We start from the raw sequence: 24282 nt of genomic DNA, 5'->3' as shown, positions 1-24282 counted from the left end.
TGTCTAGTAATGTTTGCAATAGGAAAATTGACTACTTCCTTATCCTGCATCATGCATATTCTCATCTCTTGGTTTAAAAGCTAAGTTACCGGTTTGGGTTCGGGCACCGGTTCGGGTTCAAAGAACCCGGTACGCCGGTACGGCAAAATTTTGAAAAGAGGTTTGGGTTCGTTAGTACAAAAACATGTAAATTATATATATATATGCAGCCTATAAGCATGAATTAAGATTAGCATGTCACATAGCATCATATAAACAACAAAACCAACATAAACTTGTAATCATAGCATCATGATCATACCATAACAGCATCATATACATCAAGTTTAATATCAAATTGATAAAATATTCAAGTATCATTGTTTCAACTTTCAACAATTTAAAGTTTGATCATCAAATGGATTCTCTAATGGGGGTTTGGGGCAATGCCCCCAACGGGGTCAAGGGGCAGCGCCCCTTGTGGGGTCGAGGGGCAGAGCCCCTTGCGGGGTCCCGGGGCAGTGCCCAGGGTGCGCTCCCTGTCGTGGTACAGGGCGGGGTCGAGGGGCAGCGCCCCCGCCGCCAACACCAAATCACAACCTTCAAACCCGCACAGAACTTCATGGCGTGCATCAATTTTCTGCTTTTTTAAGACGTTAGGAACAAGGCCAAAGAAGTCAAAATTCTGATCAAGGTGCATTCTCCCGTACGGGAATTGTGTTTTCTGACTTGTTCTTTCGTACAGACTTGTGCTTCTCTCTTGGTTGTACGATGCATAGGTGTGTGGCTTGAGACATAGGGTCATTTTAATTTTTTATGTGGTGGAATTCAAAAATAAATAAATTTTGCAAAGAAAAAATCCATTTTTGGGTTGTCAAACCCCTAGGTTCGACTTGGGTCCTCTTGGGTTCGACCCTGGGTCCTCTTGGGTTCGCCCTGGTTCAAACCAGGCCCGTGAACCACGAACCCTATCTGAACCATAGGCGAACCAGATCCGAACCCTGAACCCGGACCGTACCGGACCAGTACCAGGGGTCTATGGGGCTGAACCTGGTAACTCAGTTTAAAAGCAATGAGTGTCACTTATCTGTCTTATTAATCACAATCACCTTTTGGAAGTTCATGGAAAGATCGTAATGCAACATATGGCTATACATTAATTATGCCTAAGGCAAGGACATAAACCTGGATAACAAAAAATTGTATTTGGAGTTTATCAGTAGAGGTCATAGCGAGTATGCAGATCACTTGGAAATGCTTTTGTCGAGGCAGCCAAACTTAAGAATGAGGAATAATATGCCAATGAATCAATCTTATTGTTGGAATAAAAGAGCAAAGAGTTGCAGATAAAATGGAACTCACATATTCAACAGTTGTAGGAACTCACAATAGCAATATTGTATTATGCCCGAATAGTTTTACAATAGATTATAGATTACATTGGCTTTTATAAAGCCTTTATTTTTTCTTGTGCGGCAACCTCCTCAGTTCTTACCACCAATGAATCTACCCAATATTATACTAATATTCAGAAAATAATAACGTTCTAATACAAATTATAGGAGAGGTGACTTAATATGTATTTAGGTGGCACCCTCCAAACAAATGTAGGAACATTGGTACTGGATTGGGACAAACAACAACCCAAATAGCACATATCATAAAGGAACCACCTAACTAAACATATCAGTGGATGTCCTTACTATCCATCAATACTTGTGAATTGGGACACACTCACTATCCACAAGTAGAATACTCCACATGTGAATTGTGACATATTCACTATCCACAATGCAAAACTTCACCTATGAACTGAGACATAACTCACATCCTTAGCAACACAACAGACATGAATGCAGATATAATTTGCATCCACAACAACATATTGAGGGAACATATGCTCAAACCCCTTACTTTAAAGAGGAAGCAATATCAATATTTGGTGCCTCTCAAGTAGTGAAGCTACTCAAGACGAGAATGGTCCTCCATCCTTCTACGGGTCTTGCAACCTCTTCTTTAACTTGGAATGTGACATGCAAATCACATAGAGGGCTGAAAGTACAAACGTGAGGTGACATGATAAATATTTTCATTTTTGAAGATGTCTGGTTCAACCAAAATACACCTTATTACAATTAAGTCCTTATATCTCCATTTATTATAAATATCTTCAACACAATATGAGTACTCCAAAAATAGACTCCAAAAATAGAAAAACTTACCAGTGGATTCACATTGCTCAAAATCCCTGAGATTATTAGTCATATAGCTAGGTGGACAGAAAGAGGACACAAAATTAATATGAGGCATAATCATGTTTCAAAATTATGATCTCTTACATTCTATACACAAAATTTTATTAACTTGCCTATGTGCCATGGTTGTAATACACAATTGCATGATTATAATTAAGGGCATCCAAACAGAAAGTTAATAAATTTTAAAGCCTTTGCTAAAGCTGTATATGTGCTCCAAAGCCTTAGTGGTGTAATGTCCCCCATTAGGACTTAATTTACCCTATAATTCCTAATTGAAGCCTGGATTAATGCCTTGATTTATATCCTGCAACCAGGTTAGTCATCAATAGAAAAGTAAACATATATTTCAACAATGTTCCAATGTGAATTCTACTCTTAATGTACATGAGATTCCCTTAGGGCTTTTCACAACATTCCTTCCACAATATGAAGCATTTGGGAGATCATACAAGGCACATTGAACCTATCCATCAAGCCTAGGAGCTTGTTAATGGCACCCGCCATTCGGTCTTCCAGCCCCACTCGGGGTTACCACTATTTAAGTGGGCCTTTTTTGCTACTTGCCCTCCTCCTATGTCCTACGGTCTACCTCCCCTCCATAATGGGATGGTGGATTGGCTATAAGCTTAAAGGAATCTTATCCACATTAATCATACATTCCCATTATTAATCATACGTTAGAAGTGATAGAATCTCTGCAAAAATTCATACTTTTTATCAAATGAAGACATATAATGAGTTATCTAAATCATATGATAATGCATTATATTCGTACCATCATATCTGCTACAGGAATGTTGAATCTTGTAAGAGAGGTGCCCTTTCACATATTTTAACTAATTGCTGTTTGTAAACATCAGGTTGCCTTAATGATATCGCCTCTTAACTATATCTTAATGAAGCTGTTTTCTTAATTGTAGCAATTCAGGTGAGATTGCTACCTTAAAGAGTTTTGTTTGCTGCCTTAGAGAATTCTCTCCTCAATCATTATCATACGTTTATTTTGTGTATACACCATTCTTTGTATCAACGTGGGGTCAAGTTCTAAGATACACACACACACACACACACACACACATACACACACACACACACATATATATATACGTACACACACACACACACACACATATATACCGGTTCGGTTATGGGTATGGATATGGAATCGGGTACGGATTTGTGGGTATGGCAAATTTTTTCCTTGGGTATGACTACGGGTATGTTTGTACACACACACACACATATACATATATTATATATATGTTCAAACATAAAAAAATATAAAATATAAATTGTCACTCCCAATATTACAATGATACAATCCATACAATGTAACTTTTTCATACATAAATCCATAATTGCCAATAAATATTCATAATATTGTAAATGTAATATCATATTCATAATTCGCAAAACTGATAATATTCAACTTCAAGTCTCAAAATGTCATGAAACAATGAAAAATCAAATTACAAGCCATATGGGATTTAATATTCATCTTCATTTGAAGCATCAAGCCCAAGCCCAAGGTTATCATTTGGTTCAAATTCAAGATCATTTGAACCAGAATCCATTGGATTGCCACTCCCACTAGCTACATTTTTATCAAGTTCCACAACTACCTTATCTATAGAGACTTGGGTAAGCTGTGCAGTTGTAGCATCTCAGCACACTCAGAGGCTAGATCCAAATTCCTTGTCGCACCTGCATTATATTCAGGTTTCTTATGTGACAATAAATGAAGGTTGGAGGCTTTTTTGCACCCAAACGATTATGCTTGACCGAGTGGATGGAGTATGTACTCCGATTCTGCTCAGTTGAAGAACCTGCAACCTGTTAAAACATAATTATAAAAATATTTTAATATGATAGCATTGAATGAAATTGGAAAACGATAAAATCTAAAAGACACATTCTTGGGAGAAAATTTTAATTGCAAGAGGCTGCAAGAAAATGGAGCCTTGACCATGTACATACCACCACTCATCAGCATCCATCCCATATTTGGCTTGGAGAGCTACAACATCATGATATTTTGTAGATACGAATTGGCCAAACTCCCCCAAGACAATATTTCTAGTCTCCTCATCTGAATATATCTTTTTAAATGCAGCCCTATACAGTAGCAACCTCCACGTCTCTATATGTTGGCACCCTCCTTGGCACTGCAAGCATCTCTACGCTATAAAACTTTGGCATCAAAGCAAATGCTAAGAGATGTAAGGGGTTGGTCATCTTGTTTCAATGGTCAACAACAATTTTTTGCACAAGTTTGAAAAATGTTTCCATTGGGTCATGTTCCTTGGCCTCAATTATTGCTCTTATTTTCTCCACTATGAAGTCCATGCAATCTTAAATTTCACCCAAACATGGGTGATCAGTTTCAACATACCTAATTATGCTCATGATGGGCTTGGTGAAACTCAAAACATATTCTGCATGATCCCACCAATCATCATCAAGGATCAATGCTCCTACGTTTTGGTCTCTTTCTGTGTTTGACTACTTCCATACACTCCACAAGGTGTTGATGACACTCAAGGCCTCTCGCACCTTCACAAGTTGTCTTAAGACAAGTGTATGAGATGCAAGTCGTGTTTCGGCAACCTAACATGGCATAAAAGAATACATGTCATATATCAACTATAAAAAATAAAAACTAAAAAATTAAAAAATAAAATTGAAGTTACCTTCACTTCAACAACTCCAACTTGGAGAAGGTCCTGAATATGGCTTGTGACATGTGATGATTAGTCACAAACATTTGAATCTTCTTGCCCTCTGTGTAAACTTGTTTCACCCAATCAATTTGTGTGCCAATCTTTGGCGTGATTAAATTGAGTGAGTGGATTGCATATGGTGTCCAAAAATTGTGATCACATGTAGCCTCCACTATAGATCCAACTGCCCTACAATTTTTAGCATTATCCGTTACGACTTGGACAACATTTTGAGGCCCCACCATGTCAATGGATTCTATGAGGATATTGGCAATGGAACTTGCATCTTTCACTTGCCCCTCACAATCCACCTCTTTCAAAAACATCACCCCGTTAGGGGACATTGCTATAACATTGATCAATGGCATATTTTTGCAATGTTTCCATCCATCAGAAATGATGGACACTTGTTTCTGGCCATGTATCTTTGATGACTCTCAATTGTGTCTCTACGAAAGCTTTCTCCTTTACCAATAAGGTGGTTTGCACCCTTTCATACTCGGGACAAACATAGTCAGAAGGTGTACTGCAAAGGGTACGCAGCATGTTCCAAAAATAAGGTGATCTAACAATGTTGAAAGGAAGCCCATTGCCATAAATGCAATGAGCAACGCTCTGATCTGCAACTTCTGATCTCATTTTTGAAGGTACTAAATCCACCGAGCCTCTTTTTCGTGTAACCACAACATCGTTGGTTCAGAATGTGGTGGCATTGGCATGAAAGGATGTGCCTAGCTGGTCTTGTGGAGCCACTACTACTAGGAGGCCTCTTCCAGCTTGCCTTTGCAAGAGGATGATCAATCTTTGGTTTGTTGCTTCTCTTGTCGGCTTCCTCTTGTTCTCTAATATATTCCATAATTAGAGCTTTTGGCAGCCCTTTTCCTTCTAACCCCTTACAAAATTTTATTCCACATCCATGGATGGCGCAAAAGTGACCTTTCACTCGATAGTATGAGCTAGTATACTCTACGCCACAATGGTTACATGGCCCAAAAAAACTCCCACCACCAAGCATTTGCTTGATCATTGTTGTATAATGCCAAATTGGTGAATCAACATCAATTTTAAAAAGGTTCTGTTGAGTTCGGGCCTGGGCAATTGAACTAGGGCTTACACTTGCACTTGCACTTCCAGCCATTATGTATGAATAATGAACCTAAAATAAAAAATGGAAAACTCAACATTATTGAAAAAAACGTGGCATTGTAACCCCCTATTATGCATACAAAGTGTAGAAATATATCCAAAACTTCTTAAAAAAAAGTTTAAAAAACAATTTTTTTTTAAAATTAAAAAAATCTTGAAAAAAATGAAGATTTCACTCACCTTTGATGGCTAAATCTTCCTTCTCCAATGATTCCTACGCCTTTGATGTGTGTCTCACACCTTTGTAGTCTTCACCTTCGAAGAAAAATGAAATCACCTTTAAAATCTGTTTGGAGAGAAATAAATGTGAAAAATGCAAGTAGAATGAGATGAATGAGTGAAAAGAGCAAATAGAGGCATCTTTAGGGCAAAATTAGGGTTTTGAAAACATTAAAATGTTAAAAAAATGTTTTTAAACCCATGGGCCCCGTTTTTGGGCACCCACGGCCCTGGGTTCCCTCGGGTACGTCTGGTTTCGCCCTTGGGTTTGTCCTGGGTGCACCCCAGGCAATTTGGTTTCTTGTGGGTCTGCATAGCCCATAGAGAACCTGGTCGCCTGGGACATACCTGAGACGCACTTGGGGGCGAACCCGGTTCGCATCAGGCCTAGAATCATACCCAGCCCTGATTCTGGTGCAAATATGCAGAACCCGGTAACTTATATATATACATATGATGATTTCTGAGTTTGTAACTTGTATTGGCTTGAGTGCTGGTTGATCTTCTTCGATGCTGATTACTTCATATAGCCTTTGATTAGAAAAGAGGGGGTTACGTCCCTTCCTATGATCATGACCTCTTTTAAGAGAGGTTCCCTTTCACATATTTTAACTAATTGCTCTTTGTAAACATCAGGTTGTTGTCTTAATGAAATCGCTCTTAACAATATCTTAATGAAGTTGTTTTCTTAGTTGTAGCAATTCAGGTGAGATTGCTGCCTTAAAGAGTTCTCTTTGCTGCCTTAGAGAATTCTCTCCTCAATCATTATCATACATTTATGCTGTGTATACAGCATTCTTTGTATCAACACGGGGTCAGTTTGATGACTGCATTCGATCCGAGTTTCAGAAAATTGTGAAGTCTTTAGACAAGACAATTTCTTTATTAAAGATGATGCAAGCATTTGTAGTATGGCGGGGACGTGACAATTGGATGGACTGTTTTAAAGTTTTAGTTTCATGCTTTATGCATCTTCTCATGTGAAAAATGTGGCCAGAAACTGTCAAGAGTTGCTGGGTGTGGCTAGTAATGACAGAATAGCGATATGGTATAGGGTAGACTTGTGAACAGTATAGCATGGCTATTATTGGATTTTTTGTTTAGTGCCTTCTTTGCATAATTTCTCTCAATTTTGTAGCTCCTGATATTCACAGCTTATTCCAGAAACTTCACATCCTCTTCTTCTAAAACTTCGTCTCACTTCGCCAATTATAATAGGCCTCTCACACAACAATTAAAAACATTTGTGATTGAAAGCCACTTCTAACATAATAGAATAGATTCTAAGCTTAATGGTGGAGGAAATGAATCAGAGTTTGGCACGAAAGAAGAGCAAATTAAAGCAAAGGTTCTGAAAATATCAAGCAATTCAAACAGGAAAAAGGAAATTTTTATATTTATAACCTATGCAAATAAAACAGATGAATGCCACACATATGATTATCTGGGTGTGATTTACTGAGGTTCTAACCTTTCAATTTTCAAACAACAATGCAACTATGCATATGTGCATTTGGTGTGGGAAGATTCATTTAAATGGTGCATGAAATTAAACCAGGCTGAACCAATTCACTCACTATGGAAATCATCCTCTACATGCAGATGGTACATGTATTCATCGTCCTTCCATTATTTTGTTTGTGGCTCTGATGCCAATTGTTGGAATCGAAGAACAAAAGAATTGCAGATTGCAGATAAAATGGGACACTTACATCTTCAACAGTTGGATGAACTCACAATAGTAATATTGTATTATGCTTGGATAATTTTACAATAGATAATAAATTATAATGGCTTTTATAAAGCCTTTAATTTTTCCCGTGTACCAACCACCCCACTACCTACCATCAACTAACCCACCCGATAATGTAATCACAATTCTGAGATTAGATTTTTAATCTTTGTGGGATTTTAGCCCATTTATGTTAAATATGATATCTATGATGACCAATTTCTGTGAGTAGTCATAACTTTAATGGACTATTACTAATGGATGTTGGTAACAATCAAAAGGAAAGGGGCCCCACAAAGCACACAAGAACCTGTAAGTATTTACCCTTGTGCAAGTTGCCAATCATCAACCAAACTTCTGATTCTTTATCATCCATAGACTTGTTCTAGTAAAGTACCATTCAAGTGTAATGCAAAATCAAGTATCATAGATTTAGTTATCTCCCAGCAGGATACTGTTCTCCTGAGATAAGAGATAGCCTTTCTTCTATCTAGTTGGATTCATTGGAGTGCGAAAGAAGCTACCCACTACTCTAATCACTCATTTGGAGGCTAGAGAATTTCTTACATGCATATGCAGCTCCTATACAATAGGACCTTGCCACCACACAGTTGGATGATGAAGTTAGCAACCACATCCCATGATATTCTGGTCTCTACTTCAATAAGATTTATCAAATGCCTTGTAGATGACCTTCTAGGAGGAAACTTTCCTCCTTTAAACAGTCTCACCACTAAACCCACCTAAATAAGTTAGGAGACAGAGGTTGACGATATGTTAGAGAGTCTATAGTTCCTCACCCAAATTTTCCTTTGCTTGTACAAATGTTCTACTGAATAATGTGTGCTCTTCAGAATTGTCCTTTCAAGTTCAGCTCCTAAAGCAGGATTCATTCCTGAACCTCTAAGCCAGGGCAGATGAGGTCTTTTATAATGCCACACCAACTAATTTTCGGAATCCTGTTTTTTGGGGATCTACAACCATTTTAGCCTGGTCATAGTTGCAGTCTCCTGTGAAATTTGTCAATTATGCAGGGTGTTGTGATTTTTCCCATCCTCAAGATCTGTGGAGAAGTGCCAAATTTTATGAGCAAACTCTAAAATCTGCTGTTTGCCATAATTTTTTGTAGTGAAAAAAAAAAGAGCTAATTTTGACCTGTCATATACTGGATGTTTCAATCTAAGCACCAAAATATGCATATCAACATTTCTGGAAGTACAGAAATTAGAATCTTAACCTTGTCAGCGGAGGCAAATGGAATAGGTTTATGCCTCATGCAAGGCAAATTGCTGCTTTTAATTTGGCATTTTAAGCTTATATACTTGTAAAACAATTCTAACTGTTCCTCAGTTTTATGTTATTCAATTAAAGCATATCCAATCTTCCCTGGTATTCTAAGAGGATAAGCTTTTTACTGAGGTTTTGCATGTAAATATATTTTTATTTCAGAAGTTTTATTTTTACCTATGGTTAATCAACTAACTCTGCCTATTCCTTAGAGGACAGCCATATCAGAGGTATGATGGATTAGATGAAAAATATTGGAAGTTCATTTGGAATCAACAAGGGTCAAATGAAGTTGTCATAGGAAACATGGTCCTTTGACTTATATCTATGAGCGGTTTGTAATGTCCCTACTTTGAAATAGAATTTAATGGTAAATATAAATAATAAAATTAAAATGAAAATATAAAAGAATATAAGTACATATAATTAAAATTTAATTAAGTTAACAAATGGTCAAAAGGCATGAAATGATAAGTTGTGACTCTCCCAAATATGAGGTATAAAAGGGAGATGAGAACTCATTTTAAGGAGGGAATAATTTGGGAATTAGAGGTGCAGATCCGATTTAAATAAAAGTGCAGACCTGAAAGGTTGTGTCCCTTTCAAAGGTTAGAAATAATTAAGAGTTGCACTCTTTGAAAGGGTGCTAATGGTGAAAGGGGGTGTCTCTTGCCAAAGGGCATACATGATGAAGAGGTGTGACCCCTCCCTCACATTGAGAGATATGGAGGAAAGGAATCAAAGCATCCAGTGAGATCACCATCGATCAGATTGGATTAGAATTTTTTTTAAGTTACAGGCAGTAACACCCTTGTTCTTGGTGGTATGCATGGGGACTGTCATGCCCCTGTCATGATGCCAGTTAACCTTGATCATTTTGGGAATTGCCTTACAACTTAAGACTTCACAATTCCCCTCAGATATCGGCCCTAGATATGACGTCTTCAAACTGGTAGCAAGTTAGGTGGGGTAGAAGGTAATTATACATAATGATCAATGTCTATTAACAGCAGTTTCATTAATAATGAAATGTGATTGAGAGGGTGAAATGGAAGGATTAACTAATTATGTTAAGAGGTGGCACCGATTAGCAAAGGACACTCCCTTAACAACTCAAGACACATAGGCAATCGAGTCTATGCTTCAATAAACATGCCCAAGCATTCATTTCCTTTCTGGTATGTATTTCTGTTTAACACTTGCATATATTGCAACCACCGTATTAATCTCTATATATTATTGGTCCAATACTTCTGCAATAATAAGTAAGTTCTTTCAATAATAATAATAATAATAACCTTTATCCCTCGTTAATGGTTCTTCGAGGGATAATCCTCCTCCTTCTGCAATGTTGCCTATTGCTTGGCTTCCACCGGAGCCGGGATGGATCAAGATAAACTTCGACAGAGCATCTCAGGGGAACCCGGGCCCCTCAAGTGCAGGTTGTATTGCTAGAGATAGTAATGGGGTGACTCTAGCTAGAGGTGCACTACGGCTGCCTTAAGGTACCAACAATGAAGCAGAGATCAAGGCGGCCTCACTGGCAGTCCAGCTTGGTAAAAAACTTCGGGTGACGAAATTGCATCTAGAGGGAGACTTGTAAATCATAACATAGGGCCTAAGTTGTGGTGTAACCCCGAACTGGAAGATTGACAGGGAGGTGAAGTGGGTCAGGAATATCCTCAGCAAATTCCAAAGTTTTAAGATATCACATACATTGAGAACTGGAAACCAAGAGGTTGATAAATGCGCCAACCAAGCTTTTGAACTCCAAGTTGGCAAAATCAAGTGGGAAATTTTCCACCCCAACAGATAGATGCGGTAACGGTAAGTGGCCAGGCGAGTTGGAACTTGGGGAGAGGGAGTAAATGCGATGGACGGAGGATGGACATTTCGGGCGTGGGAAGGTACGCATGTGTCCACTTTGGCATGTTGGGACGCGGCCTCATCCAGTGTGGAGGAGCAAAGGTGGTGGCGCCTTTCACCCACCTGCACATGTGGAGGAGGCTACCGTATCTTCTTTCTGATTCAACACGCCTCTACTCTGGTACTGCAGTTATTTCCCTCGTTGGGTGTGTGAGGTTAGCAGACTTAACTTATTGTCCACGCCTTTGTCAAGAGCCAAAAGGCATAGACAACACAAGTTTCTTAATTCGCACTGCAGGAATTGAGCAAGGTAAGGCAGAGAAGTGAAGTGACGATGGAACCAAATTTCTCCCTCAAAGCTTCGCGGCCTATGATGGCCTTTTGGGGTCAGATTACAAATGAGAGACTGTCGAACATCTTCTTGTTCGAGGAACACACTTTCCTCACTTGGGTAAAGCTGGTCTTTGGGGACAAATACCTGAAGGGTGAGTTCAAGTATTAGATGAACGCTGATGTAGCGTCCATGTTTTGTTGCATGGTGTTTGGAACTCGAGAGTAGAGAGGATGCAGAATGGCTGATTCGGGGGTGTGTGAGGGAGGAGTGGTGCGGGGGTTTAGACGTCTTCCTCCGCATCACTAGAGATAGCACGGGCTTCGTGTGCCTGAATGGTGTTTGCTTACACGCGAGTGATTTCAACCCCCCACTACGTCCATATTTTTTCTCGAGTGCCAACTGCAACAAGGAGGCTAGGAGGGCAGCAGCACAAGTTGGCATGCATGGTGTCAAGGAGTTTCTACGGGCCTGGGAAAGACAAGAAGTGCGGATGGAAGTGGCGAAGTGGGGCATCGTGGATGCTAAGCCTTCTCAGTCGGAGTGCTCCACCCCAACCAAACGGAAACGAGGCCGACCAAGGAAGGAGAGGACGAGCCTGCCGAAGCGGGAACTGTGGATTGGATTTCCACCTGAGGAGCAGGACAATGACGTCATCGATGAGGAGGCGTAGAGGGACTCGACGGGGATGCCTAGCTGAAAAGACAAGGGAGATCGTACCAGCTCCATGACAGGGAGCTGTTTATGTTTCTGATTTTTTTGAAATATGGATGTATAATTGTATATCTGCTATGGGAGGGTAGCTCGTCCGAAAAGACAGCGCAGGGTTAAGGGTTTAGGCAATTGGACATGGTGTTTCTGATACTTTTGTCATATGTTATTTTTTGGAAAACCAGCTGATGTATGTTTTTTGGAATTATTAATGATAAATATCCTATTTACCGATCAAAAAATAATAATAATAACCTTTATATACACATATATATTAGAATGATCATTGATATACAGTAATCAATGACACTCAAAGTTAAAACTGGAAATAATCTGAAAATTACTAGTTCTCTGAAACTGTTAAGTACTGACGGATAAACTGGAATTTAATACCCATTCTAATGCTGGTAATAGATTAGATAACTGATGATATTTTGAGCACTGGTAACAAAGTAAATAACTGGTGATAATCTGAGCATTGACAATAACTTCAAAAACTGATAATAATTCAAACAACTGGTAATACATCTGAATGCTGGTTATGATTTGAATATTTATAATCTGAATAAACTAGACAGATTCATGTGAAGTAGGGAGAACTGTTATAAGACACCCTACATAATCATAATGAGCAGGGGAACTGTTATCTAAGACACCCTGCATGAGCATAGTGAGTAGGGGAACTGTTATGTAAGACACCCTACATGATCATAGTGGGTAGGGGAACTGTTATAAGACACCCTACATGATCATAATGAGTAGGGGAACTGTTGTACAAGACACCCTGCATGATTATGCTTGAACAGTTAATCAAGACACCTTATCAACCCTGCATAATAGCATACGGTGTTGAGGTTGTCTCAATCATAAATTATTCCTGATTCTGTAACATAAATCTCTTTTATGCTTTACATAGTCATTTCTGCATATAACCGTTTACATGGCTACTTCTTTATGTAATTTGTATGTATCTTTCTGACCTTGTTTTTGCAGGTTGACTTGAGCAGAGGCTAAGGTACTTCCCTAAACCCTTAACCTAAGAACTGGAAAACCATATTTAAAGTATTTTAAGGCACTTTATAAACAGGGGACATTACACAGCTGGATAAACATCTCTCCACAGCTAAACACGTCTCCGCAGTCTTCAGGCCAACAAAACTGAAGATCATCCACAGAACAGTCAGTCCATCAAATAATCATTATGAATTAATTAAATTATCCAATATAAATAGTTCATGGCATCATTGGGGCCTTATCTACAAAGTACATAGAACCACTGACAAAATTAAACTCCACTGATTAACAAAAATGTTCAATTGACCAGTCAGATCGCTGGTAGTGGTAGTACAGATTTATATATTGAGAAATGAAAGTTTTATTTGAAGCCTGTTTTGTTAGATTATTTGTATTTGGCTTTTTTTTTTTCAATGCATCCAGTCTTGTCATCCTACAGAGGTTTGGATATCTTATTTCTGAATTGAAGATAGTCTTTTGAAACATTTTGGCATATTGTGTATTGTAGAGCTAATAATGCATGTTGGGGGGTGCTAGTGGGTTGACAGAAAAATTTCATAATTTTGCAGAAGGTGAAAATGGCTTGGAGAATCACACTCCGGAACTTTATGTTGAATGTGCTTTGTACCTTGATGGTGTTCTATCTGGGCTTCCTACAAGAACAAAGTTAGTAGTGAAGTAGAATGTTGCTTCTTTTCTATAATTCTGTTCAACATGTTACAGGCACTTACAGTTTGCATTTCTTTATTATAACACATGCTTTCAATATTTGTGTATATGTATTGCTTTGAAGATGAGTATCTGCAGTAGTATATTCTTTATATTCGTTGTGATGCAGGTTGGAATCTACAGAGAAACCAAATTACTGGAATGCATACAGTACATTAACTGCAAAATACAGGGATTTGACTCCTTATGCACAGCTTGCTTTCACTGTAAGTTTGAGTAGGCTCTGTATTATAATTCATTATATAATCAGTGTTTCTTTGAGTTTTTTGGGATTTAGGGATGGGGTGATAGGTTTTGGGGATGGTAATTATTTTTCCAGATTGTGGGGACAGTGAGGGGATGGCTATTAATATAATATATAAGATCAATAACAAAATGAAAAATAGTAAAAGAAGTTGCATTTTTCCATATATGTAAAAACTCTGAGTGAAAGAAGCTGAATTTATGCAAAGTTGTTCTGATGTATGACATTTTGCATCAGAGGCAGCAAACCTTAATATATTTTTACCCCTATCTCAAGCATCTTGAGTGAAAAATGCTGCTTTTGTTATTTCAATCCAAATAAAGGCAAAAGAATGTTGTTTTTTTAATCCAGTGGAGCTCAAGACAATTTATTTCTTAAAGTAGAGTGGAGGTTTTGGGTTAGCAGCTTACACCGGGGTTAAGGGGCCTTCATGGCATATGCTATTTTTCATAATTTTATTGTTCTCAACCAATTTCCAAACCTTTTTATTTTGTTTTTTCAGATTTTTAAATTTTTTTAATGTTTAATGGCTAACTTTCTAAATAGTCTGGAGTGGGTTTCCTCTTCCTCTCTTACTTGTTTGGTGATTGCAATAGAGCATGGGTTAGGATTTTTATACATCTTTTAGGTTGGGAGGCCTTGGTGGGACCCCCTGTTAGGTTTACGGTCAGGGTTTGTCACTTTTACTCTTTTGGCTTTTTTAAAAAAAAATTGTTGGGTCCTTTTTAAGAACATTAGGGGATGTCTTGACAGCCCTTGACCGGCTAAGGAATGACGAATTGCAGGTGACAATGGGGGGGAGGGGGGGTGCATTTCGTCCCCAACACACACTCCCGAGATATGATCCCTAAACCCTGGGAATGTGTTCCAGGGGAACACTGATTATAATTTTTGCCAAAAGTTAACAAAGAGATTTGTGAGTTTCTCACTGCTTCCATATTAGTGGTAGCAATCTGGTATTAATACTTTATGGCATTATTCTTGAAACTGTACATGATTCTAGAGGAAAAAACTAGGTGTTGGATACAGTAATATGCACATGTTTACTTATTTGTTTTTTCATCCTCTTTGAAAGGTTTAATGTGTGAAAAAAAAGAAGATAGTGATTGAATAGGAGGGATAATAATTAGTAATCAAACTCCATCAACAGAACCATGTACAGTATAAGTGTATTTGAGAATGAGAAAAGTACCATTTGTTGAAATGCTCACGAGAATGAAGAGCTAGGGTTTTTGGTACAGTTCTTAAGCCTTTGATCTGAGCCTTTTTGGACGATAACTTCAGAATCTCATATCTGAAGGCTAGTGATGGTAGATTGGATTTGTTAGAATCCAGACAAGAACAGATGCTTTTTCATGCTGGCCTTGTCTTCCATGGCAGCCACAGATTGTTTTTCTCACTTATTTTTTTGATAAAGGACAATTTGTATTGATATAAGGAATTTTTTTTCATCATCCTATTCCTAGGACTGAGAGAGATTAGGTCAAAGCCAAAATAGTGTACAAACTATAATTAAATCTGGTTAAAAGTTTCAAAACTAAACCAGAAAGGAATAGAAAACAAAGAGGATTTCTACAATCGCTGTTCAATAGTCAGCAAGACCATAGAATAAGTGTTTGAACTGTCATACACATTAGAAAAATATCACTTTAAATGAAATTTGTTATCTACTGACATGAAACATTTTAGTTATAGATTGGTTTTCATCAAAATAGAAACAGAAAATTAACCACTCATGCTGCTTTGAGGCTTTTGAAGGGATCTACTGTGCACGCTGGGTCTGATCTTCCATTGTAGTGTACACTTCCTCCTGAGGCACCCTAGCTGGGGCAGCTGAAATAGGGTGTGTGCACTGAAATGCCTGATTTGGCATCTTGCCTTGTATGAAAGGTAGCTTGGGCATTTTGTTGCTTGGCTTCAGCAAGCCTTTTCCTAGTCCTCTTCACAGTGAGAAGTTGGTCATTGGCTTCAGTTCTGCTTGGGAGGTGCTTGGAAATGTGACATAGACACGGGAGACAATCTTTGTTGCGCTGGATGCATTCCTGCAGGACTTTGATGCCTTTTTTTGCTGGTGAATCTGTTTACCATCAGAGCATTGGATTTTTACATGAAACTGATGTCAACAATTTTTCATCTAATTTCCTAGCAACATTTTGGATGTTTACTATGATGGTTTCAAGAGTGCTAATCAAAGTGGAATTTTCTTTGTTCTCCTCTTTGGATTGCAGGAAGTCTCATGCAGATTATGAGAAAAGCCTTAGAGGGAACAGAGGAAGCTCAATAGAAGAGGGGTCATTCTATAAACTTCATGGGGGAAAACAGGATGCACAGTATCTTCTTTGAGGAGAATTCGAAGCCATTCTAGCATGAACTTCTGGAATATTTTACTGTTTGAGATCAAAAGAAGGATGCCTAAACTGAGGCAAATTGCATAAGTCAACAGGCCTTGAGTGCAAGGTGTGGTGTTGAAGTTTAGGAATATCAAATACAAAGGTGGGAAGAGGGGTATCAAATTAAGCAATGGATTTTAGATGTTGGACAGTGAAACACGGGAACGCATCCCCCCCCTCGAGCCCTGCATTTTTGGTACTGGGACAAGGCATCCCCCCGCTGTCCCGTCACCGCCATTGCGATGTTTGGAGACGGGGAGATGGCCAGGTGTCTCTGATACATCTTAGGGATGCCTAAAGACGCCTAGGTGTCCCTTGAGTGCCTCGGGGACATCTGGAAGTCTCCCATCTAGAGTGCCGGTAACATAGATCATGAACGAAAAGTTGGGTCTAAATGGTGGGTTTATTTGTACTACATTTTGTTCTTGCTATATACCTACTCTCATTTGATTAGCAATGTGAATAGATACGACCTTGGCTAAAATATTAGCAATGTGTTTAAAGGGTAGGTTTAATGCTTAATTATGTAGGAATTGAGCTTGGCCAACATTTATGAAGTTTTTGAAGAATGGACTTCACTTTAGAGTTGATTTTTATATGTATTTGAGGTTTATAGTTGTTGCTTGATTTGTCATTGATAAATTCTATTACCATATAACAATGCTCTTGAACTCTCTCTCCACATTGTGATGTAGTAATACTTGTTTTTATGGCTAGGACTTCTGCCATATTGTTGGTGTGGCTTCCTATTCTTTTCTGATAAAAAACTATATGCTGACCCATCTCTAGATGAATTATCCTTTCTATTTGGCTACCCTTGGGCTCTTTTACTCCACCTTGTCAAAGTTAATATTGTTGGACCTTTGAATTTCCTTGCATTTAGTTAATTATTAATTGTATATTATGCACCTTGGGTAGGATAAGCTTACTTAGGAAGGTGCTATTTCTCTTGCACATACTTAGCCATCTATACTATATCTCCTTTATTCCACAATGTTTCTTTACTTCTCACTTAGTGCCATTTCCTATATATATACTCACCTCTAGCTCAGTCTTTAGCATCAATCTATTGCAAATTTGCAATCCATTGTACATCCATCTCATTGTGTTTGAACTCTCCTCTTGCACAATGTGCATATAAAGAAGACATCTCATTGCTTGTATTGCATCTTTTAAATTGTATTTGTACTTTTTCTATAATGATTTCTCGTCATCAAGATCTTGGGTTTGTTTGTCCAATTGGCAAATCATACATGTTGTTAGAGCATTCTATATTAGATCTTACATGATATTAGAGCCAGGCTAGGAGTCCCAAGGAATTGAATTGTGGCTCAAGTGGGGGTGTTGGATAAATCAGCTACACCTGAGTCAAAAAGTGTGTCAACAGCTCAATGGTAGTGCACCTTGTTGGTACCCCTATGTAACTCGATTTCCATACTCCATTTTGTCAAGTTTGTTGTTGGTTGGTCCTCAAATTGGGTCAATCCATTCAAATTGGTGATCTTTCCTTGTTAGTTTGCAAGAGTTGGTCTTTTCTTTGTCTTTCAAACAAACAATTTCTGCAGGGTTAGATGATGACTATGAGCCTTATATAGACTAAATAGTGATTTTATACAAAGAAATAAGCTACCTTCTAATGACCGAACAGTGATATTGTTAGTGAAAGAACAGATCAGAAGCAAACAGGGAAGATTCAGGCCTTTTTTGGTCATCATTTAAAGGAGATGGGACATCTGATACAAGTGCAATTTTGGGTGGCTTTAACCATTGAAAATTCCACCTAACATGATAAAACATGGCTAAGTCTTCTGTGAAAGGTGCCTGATAGAGGGAGGACTTAAACAACCTTAAAGAGGCACACATTTCGGTGGCAGAAACCATAAAAAATTCTGCTCAGAATCTTGGCAATAAATAAAGTGAACTCTGGTCAGCTTAAAAGGGCCCAAAATTTAGGCATAAGCTCATATTGGCATAATCATTAGTGAAAGGTGCCAAAACATGAAAAGACGACAGGGACACTTTATTGATGGCAATCATTAGCAAAACCATGTTAGATTGCACCTAAGAAAGAATAGATGCTAAAATGACTAATTGTACCTAGTCTAAGTCTCCCCTTTCCTGATCATTGTTCTCTTTAGTCAAATAAGCCCCTTTCCTTTTCCTTGCCCCTCTAACCCCCCTTCTAACAAATTTTGGGCCTTTTCATCATTATATTAATCTTAGGCTTTACGCTACCACTTATAATTTAATCCCGTTCTATTATTTTGTTCCTTTACCATTATATATGTTTGATTTATCCCTTGTTATTAACCTTTGAATTAGATCATAAGTTTTAAGTTTTAACCTCTTTCCTTAATGTCACTAATTAATTATTTTGAACTAGTCTGCTTCTTTCTTTCTCATTTTATCATTAATCACTCTTCTTATCCATTTTTCTCCCGATTGATTGCTTAAACTAATGTCCTTTCAAACTGTTACCCTTTATTTCCTTTGATTTTTCCAACCTTCTTAAAATCTTAAAATAATCTTTGATTTTGTGGGTTTCTGAAATTTCTTGGCTAACCCTTTGACAATACTTACACCATTTATTGATCTATTATCATAATCTACACATCATTCTTGCCTCATCCTAATGATGAATCGTAGAGTGTGATCCAAAACGCTGATGCAAATTTAAAACAATTTTTTCTAGAAGCATTACACTTAAGTCCATAGACATTTGTGAGTGGTTAATTGTACTAACATTTTCTTTGAAATCTCGCAAGAAGGTCTCTTTGAGGAGATTAAGTTAGAGTTACAAAGCTCTAAATTGGAGTGAACCTTGGACTATAGAAATGCAGCCCCTTGCTCTAGAAACTATAAGCAACATGGACATGTTATATTTGGTTTGACAACAACTAAAAATTTATTCTTGAGTAGGGAAAGAAGATCTTAAAGAAGGAATAGAAGAAAAGGAAAAACTTGTGGAAAGTTTGATGGGCTTAAGAGGGGTAAATAGAGGGAGAATATTGTAAATGTATCTAAACTAACAAAACATTACATACATCGTTGGGTAGTTATTTTGGTATATTGCAAAGTCCATTCTGCCCTAGTGGTTTGCTTTGAAGATAAATGTTTATCATAGGCTAAAACATGGGAACACATGTTAGGAAAAATACCTACTATGCACATCCAATGCCATAATATTCACTAGAAAAAACTTGATGCAAGTGGAATCAAGGCATAAGTTTGGCATTCTGTACAACAAAAGCAAAGATCCTCAGCTGATTGGTTTTACAGACTCAAATTGGGCAGGTTCTGTTGATGACAGAAAGTCTACTTCTGGGTATGTCTTTAGTCTGGGCACGGGTGCAGTCACATGGACCAGTAAGAAATAGTAGGCGGTAGCACTTTCCTCGACTGATGTTGAGTATTGGGGAATTGTCAAAGCAGCATGTGAGGTGGTTTGGCTTCGAAGGATGCTTTCTGACATGCAAATGTCTCAAGCATGCCCTTCTCCCCTATTCTGTGACAATCAAGGGGTGCTGAAACTTGCCAAGAATCCAATCTTCCACGAGCGCACCAAACAGGTTGAGCTTCATTGTCACTTCATTCGACAACCTGTAGAATATGGATTTGTACAGTTACGGTATGTTCCAACTGAGGATCAGACTACAGACATCCTCACCAAGTCTCTATGCCCGTACAAGTTTGCCATGTTTAGGGGGCAACATGGTGTAGTTGATAGGATGACCATTAAGGAAGGGTATTAAATTATTTAATTGTTATTTAATGGTCAATTATTGTACTTTAGTTATTTTAGTTTGTTTCTATTTCTATCTCTATTTACAATTGTTTCTTTTAGAAACATCGTCTTGTAATTGCCTATATGTACAACTTCATATTCATTAATCAATCAAGCAATTACCATTTAAACATGTGCCATAGAGTTTGTCATAAGTTATTCCCACATCTTACAATGGGATAATGACATTAGACACTCTTACAACTTCTTACAAACATTCCAAGATAGCCAACAGGTGGCCAAAAGTGCCACCTTAAAGAGGCATGCTTTATTTCTTTAATAAGGACAAAGTAATTCATAAATACAAAATAAATAAGTATTTCAAATATTAGAACTCGCAAGGTGTATGAGACACCTAATCCCAACAACACAATCTTTGAAAGGGAAGAATATTGAACCTATTACTAAATGGAAAGGGAAATTAAATACTGATTTATAACTAACTAAGCCTAAGTAGTTATCATACCTATCATCTTAACATAATATGTGCTAGAATTCAAGATCAGAAAAGTAAATTGGATTTAGGACTACGTTACCAGGAGACGCGTCTCTGGTACCGGAAACATCCCCGGAAACTTCCTGATGCATAGGCCATTTAGATTGGCTATGGTACCAGAGTATAAGCAATTTAAATTTCAACTTTTGTTCAATTTTAAATTTAACGTTAAACTTTACCTTCTTGTTTTCAAAGTTCTATGTCATGATGTTTTCTAGAAATTATTGAATTATATTAAAAAGAACTGGCATCTTGAAGTACCCCCCGTCTCCTATTTTTGAAAATTAGCCGTACCAGTACTGGTACTAGACTCCAGCGACTCCAAGTACCCCCATCTCCCAGTAACCTTGATTTAGGATAGAAGAATACCACAACATTTACCAGTAATGGATATTGCTTATTGTATAGGTTTCTATGTTTATACATTCATTTCTGATTTTGTTATAACTTATAACAAACCCTTCCAGTGGATAACTGCCATTCTACGTACTGAACCAACTCGCACATAGTTACAATTAGTTAAACTAACAGATAGAACCATAAATGTAACAAAACCCCTGGATCCAAAAGGGTGAATAAATCATATGCAATCATCAGATTGGAGGCATCGGGTGAAACCACTACAACCTGCTTATTGCCCAACTGCACCTTTGTACTCTGATCAACCTGTTTCAATATGTCTACAGCCTTTCTTGCAATTTGTCTTCTTATTCTTTGTGAGTCGTGACTATTAGTTCCTTTGTTATCTCTTGACACCAGCTAACAAAGCAATTATGATGCAACTGTATATCACTCAATATTGGCCTCTCATCTCCATATCAGTACATGCAATATAGATTCTAGGACATCTCTCTAATGCACAACTAAATTGATCACTGCTAACTTTGGCATCTATACATGTAGTTAGGAACATCTTCCTAGTGCCCAACTATGCCAACCTTTGTTTGCAAACAGTTGTCTGTCTATAATTCCTTTGTCGGCCTGTACAATCATTTGAAGGCTGATCTGACATACCTTGCCCTATGAGATGAGAGATGGAAAATCCATGCGACACTACATCATGAGGCAACCGGTCTACTCCACATCATAGAAACAATCCAAAACCAAAATTCAACAGCAAGAAAAACTACCAAATGTACACTATCTCATAGGAAAAAGTGCATAACTGCCACTAAACAAATCAAGTAGCAAGTCTTCTGGGGAAAAGATCAGCAAAGCAAAAGATTGAGATGTTTAAGAAAAAAATAGGTTTTAAAAAAAGGTAAAGACATAAAAAAAGAGAGAAAAACCTGCTATTTTTAAATTTAAATGCATTTCAGTAGCATAGAGATAGAGAGAAAATACAATTGAGAGTTTAGTCCATGAATTGTGGGATATAAATTTTTGTCATTTATGTTCATATCACAGATTGCATTGTATTGCACAATGCATAGTGCATAGTGCATAAATAATAATTACATGATAATTATTTCCAAGATATCAATCTACTTACTTTTCAAATCCCATTGCTTTTTTAACTGCACTAAAATAAGTAAGGTAGGTAATGGGTCAAGACACATGATACTCTGATTTTATTTACCTAGAGAGTTTTACATTGTATCACATGCCTTTGTATCAGATCCAATTATTAATATATATTTGCTGATTTTTGTTTAGAAGTTTGTGCTGCCACACCCCCCTGTATCTTGACACGAATTTTCATGCCCCTTCGAAATTCACAAAAGATGCCATTTTGTCTTGTGTGTGTTCACTTTGTCTATAGAGTTGCTACTTTGCTTATAAAAATTTATAAGTTCTCAATTTTGTCCACTCTACTTTTCAGCTAATCAAGGTTACCTTCTTTGGTGTTCATCACTTACTTGTTGCCACCCTTAGTCATCTAGGCATGATTAATTCAGATGGTTAAATGTGGTGAAGAGGTTTAGCAAATGTTTGAACCCATCTTCCTCATGAAAGTCCAATTTTTAAAAGTGCTAGATCTCCTGCTTCTATTGACAAAGATTTTGGTCAACGTCAAAATAGAGAAAAATGAGTTTAAGAATGCCACTAGGATAGAGCAAAATTTTGCCCCAGTTGATATGTTAAATATTAAACAATTATTGGTTATCCTTAATTTGTTTTGGAAGAAAATGATGTGAATAAGAATGGGAGGGGTGAAGTACCACAAGAGCAACTGCTCATCATTGCTATAGATTTATTAATGGTTTCTTGGTATTGGAAGCAGCAAAGACAACTATAATAATCAACCCAATCAATTATTCTAGGATCCTTTACCTTTTTTAATTTTTCATATCATGATATGCTTCAGTTTTATATACTATAAATTCCTCTCCTAGGGTTTGATGCCATTATAAATGAAAATAGACTATGGCAGTATCAATAGCACAGTAAATAGACTTGTTTAGCATGCCTGCATTTTTATTTTGAAGGTTGTGTATAATGCTAGATAATAAGCATTTTGAAATAACAATTTCGATGGAAATGTAAATGGATAATGGAATAGTGGGTAATGGTTAACTTCTTCTTTTCTAAGATGCACAACACATTACCTTCTTTTATGACTTTTTAGTTTTTACTTATCTTGCTGCTTAATCGAGTAACTATATTTCTGTAAATGGCATTATGCACAGATGAAGTTTTCAGTTGATATTTCTTGGTTATATGCTTGCCTTTCTTAGATTTTGATGAAGTGGAAAATGAATATGTATGGTGCACTGGTTTAGTTAATTGCTTTTAACAAGGCATATATTCTCTTGTATATTTGTGTTCCCAGTCAGACATGGTAGTGGAGAATGAGAGAAGATAAAAAACAGTGAATGGTACTTGCAGTCATGGTCATTGTTTGCTAAATTGCTAGCAAGAGCAGACTGTTAACCTAGAATTAACTTCTAAAAATATGTTTTCCTACTTAAATTTCATACAAAGATTTGTTTGTCTAAAGTTTAGAGTTAGATGACCCTATCTCTCAAAGTAGTGGGTCACATAGTTAAAAAAACGGGTTTAAAAAATATTTGAAATCCTCAAACACATTTCGGGATGATTTAATCCCAATTTAATCCAATTGAAATGCATTTGAACCAGAAAAAAATGGTCAAAATTTATTGAACTTGATTTTTTGATGCTTCTTGCTTCCATGAAACTAATAATCGAGTCTAAAGCTAACAGAAAACACAAGATGGGTGGGTCCTCAAAATCTCCTACAAGATGGTCTCATGGCTTGCTGGCTCAATAGTTTCTGCAAAACAGGATTCTTATATCTTAAGAATCTGTACAAGAGTCAATAGCATAGTGAAAGAATGGTTTCTTCCTGAAAGAAACATTACGATTTGTAGCATAATGTCTCCATTGTCCATGCTTGTAAGATTACACTTATTAC

At 37.4% G+C, this 24282-nt stretch overlaps 1 protein-coding gene across 4 annotated transcripts in view; it reads left to right on the top strand.

Annotated features, from left to right (window-relative positions):
• Positions 1–24282, top strand: part of LOC131041142 (phosphatidylinositol 3-kinase, root isoform) — a 160077-nt gene that overhangs the window by 9907 nt on the left and 125888 nt on the right. For all 4 annotated transcript variants that reach the window (XM_057974121.1, XM_057974122.2, XM_057974123.2 and 1 more), the window contains exons 4-5: positions 13833–13929; positions 14102–14198. In XM_057974121.1, coding sequence (XP_057830104.1) covers positions 13833–13929; positions 14102–14198 — 194 coding nt within the window. The remainder of the gene's footprint in view (positions 1–13832; positions 13930–14101; positions 14199–24282) is intronic.

Source organism: Cryptomeria japonica, chromosome 5 (genome assembly GCF_030272615.1).
Source record: "Cryptomeria japonica chromosome 5, Sugi_1.0, whole genome shotgun sequence".
Classification (NCBI taxonomy): Eukaryota; Viridiplantae; Streptophyta; class Pinopsida; order Cupressales; family Cupressaceae; genus Cryptomeria; species Cryptomeria japonica.
The sequence above is the reverse complement of the archived record's forward strand: the minus strand, read 5'-3'. Positions and strand labels throughout refer to the sequence as shown.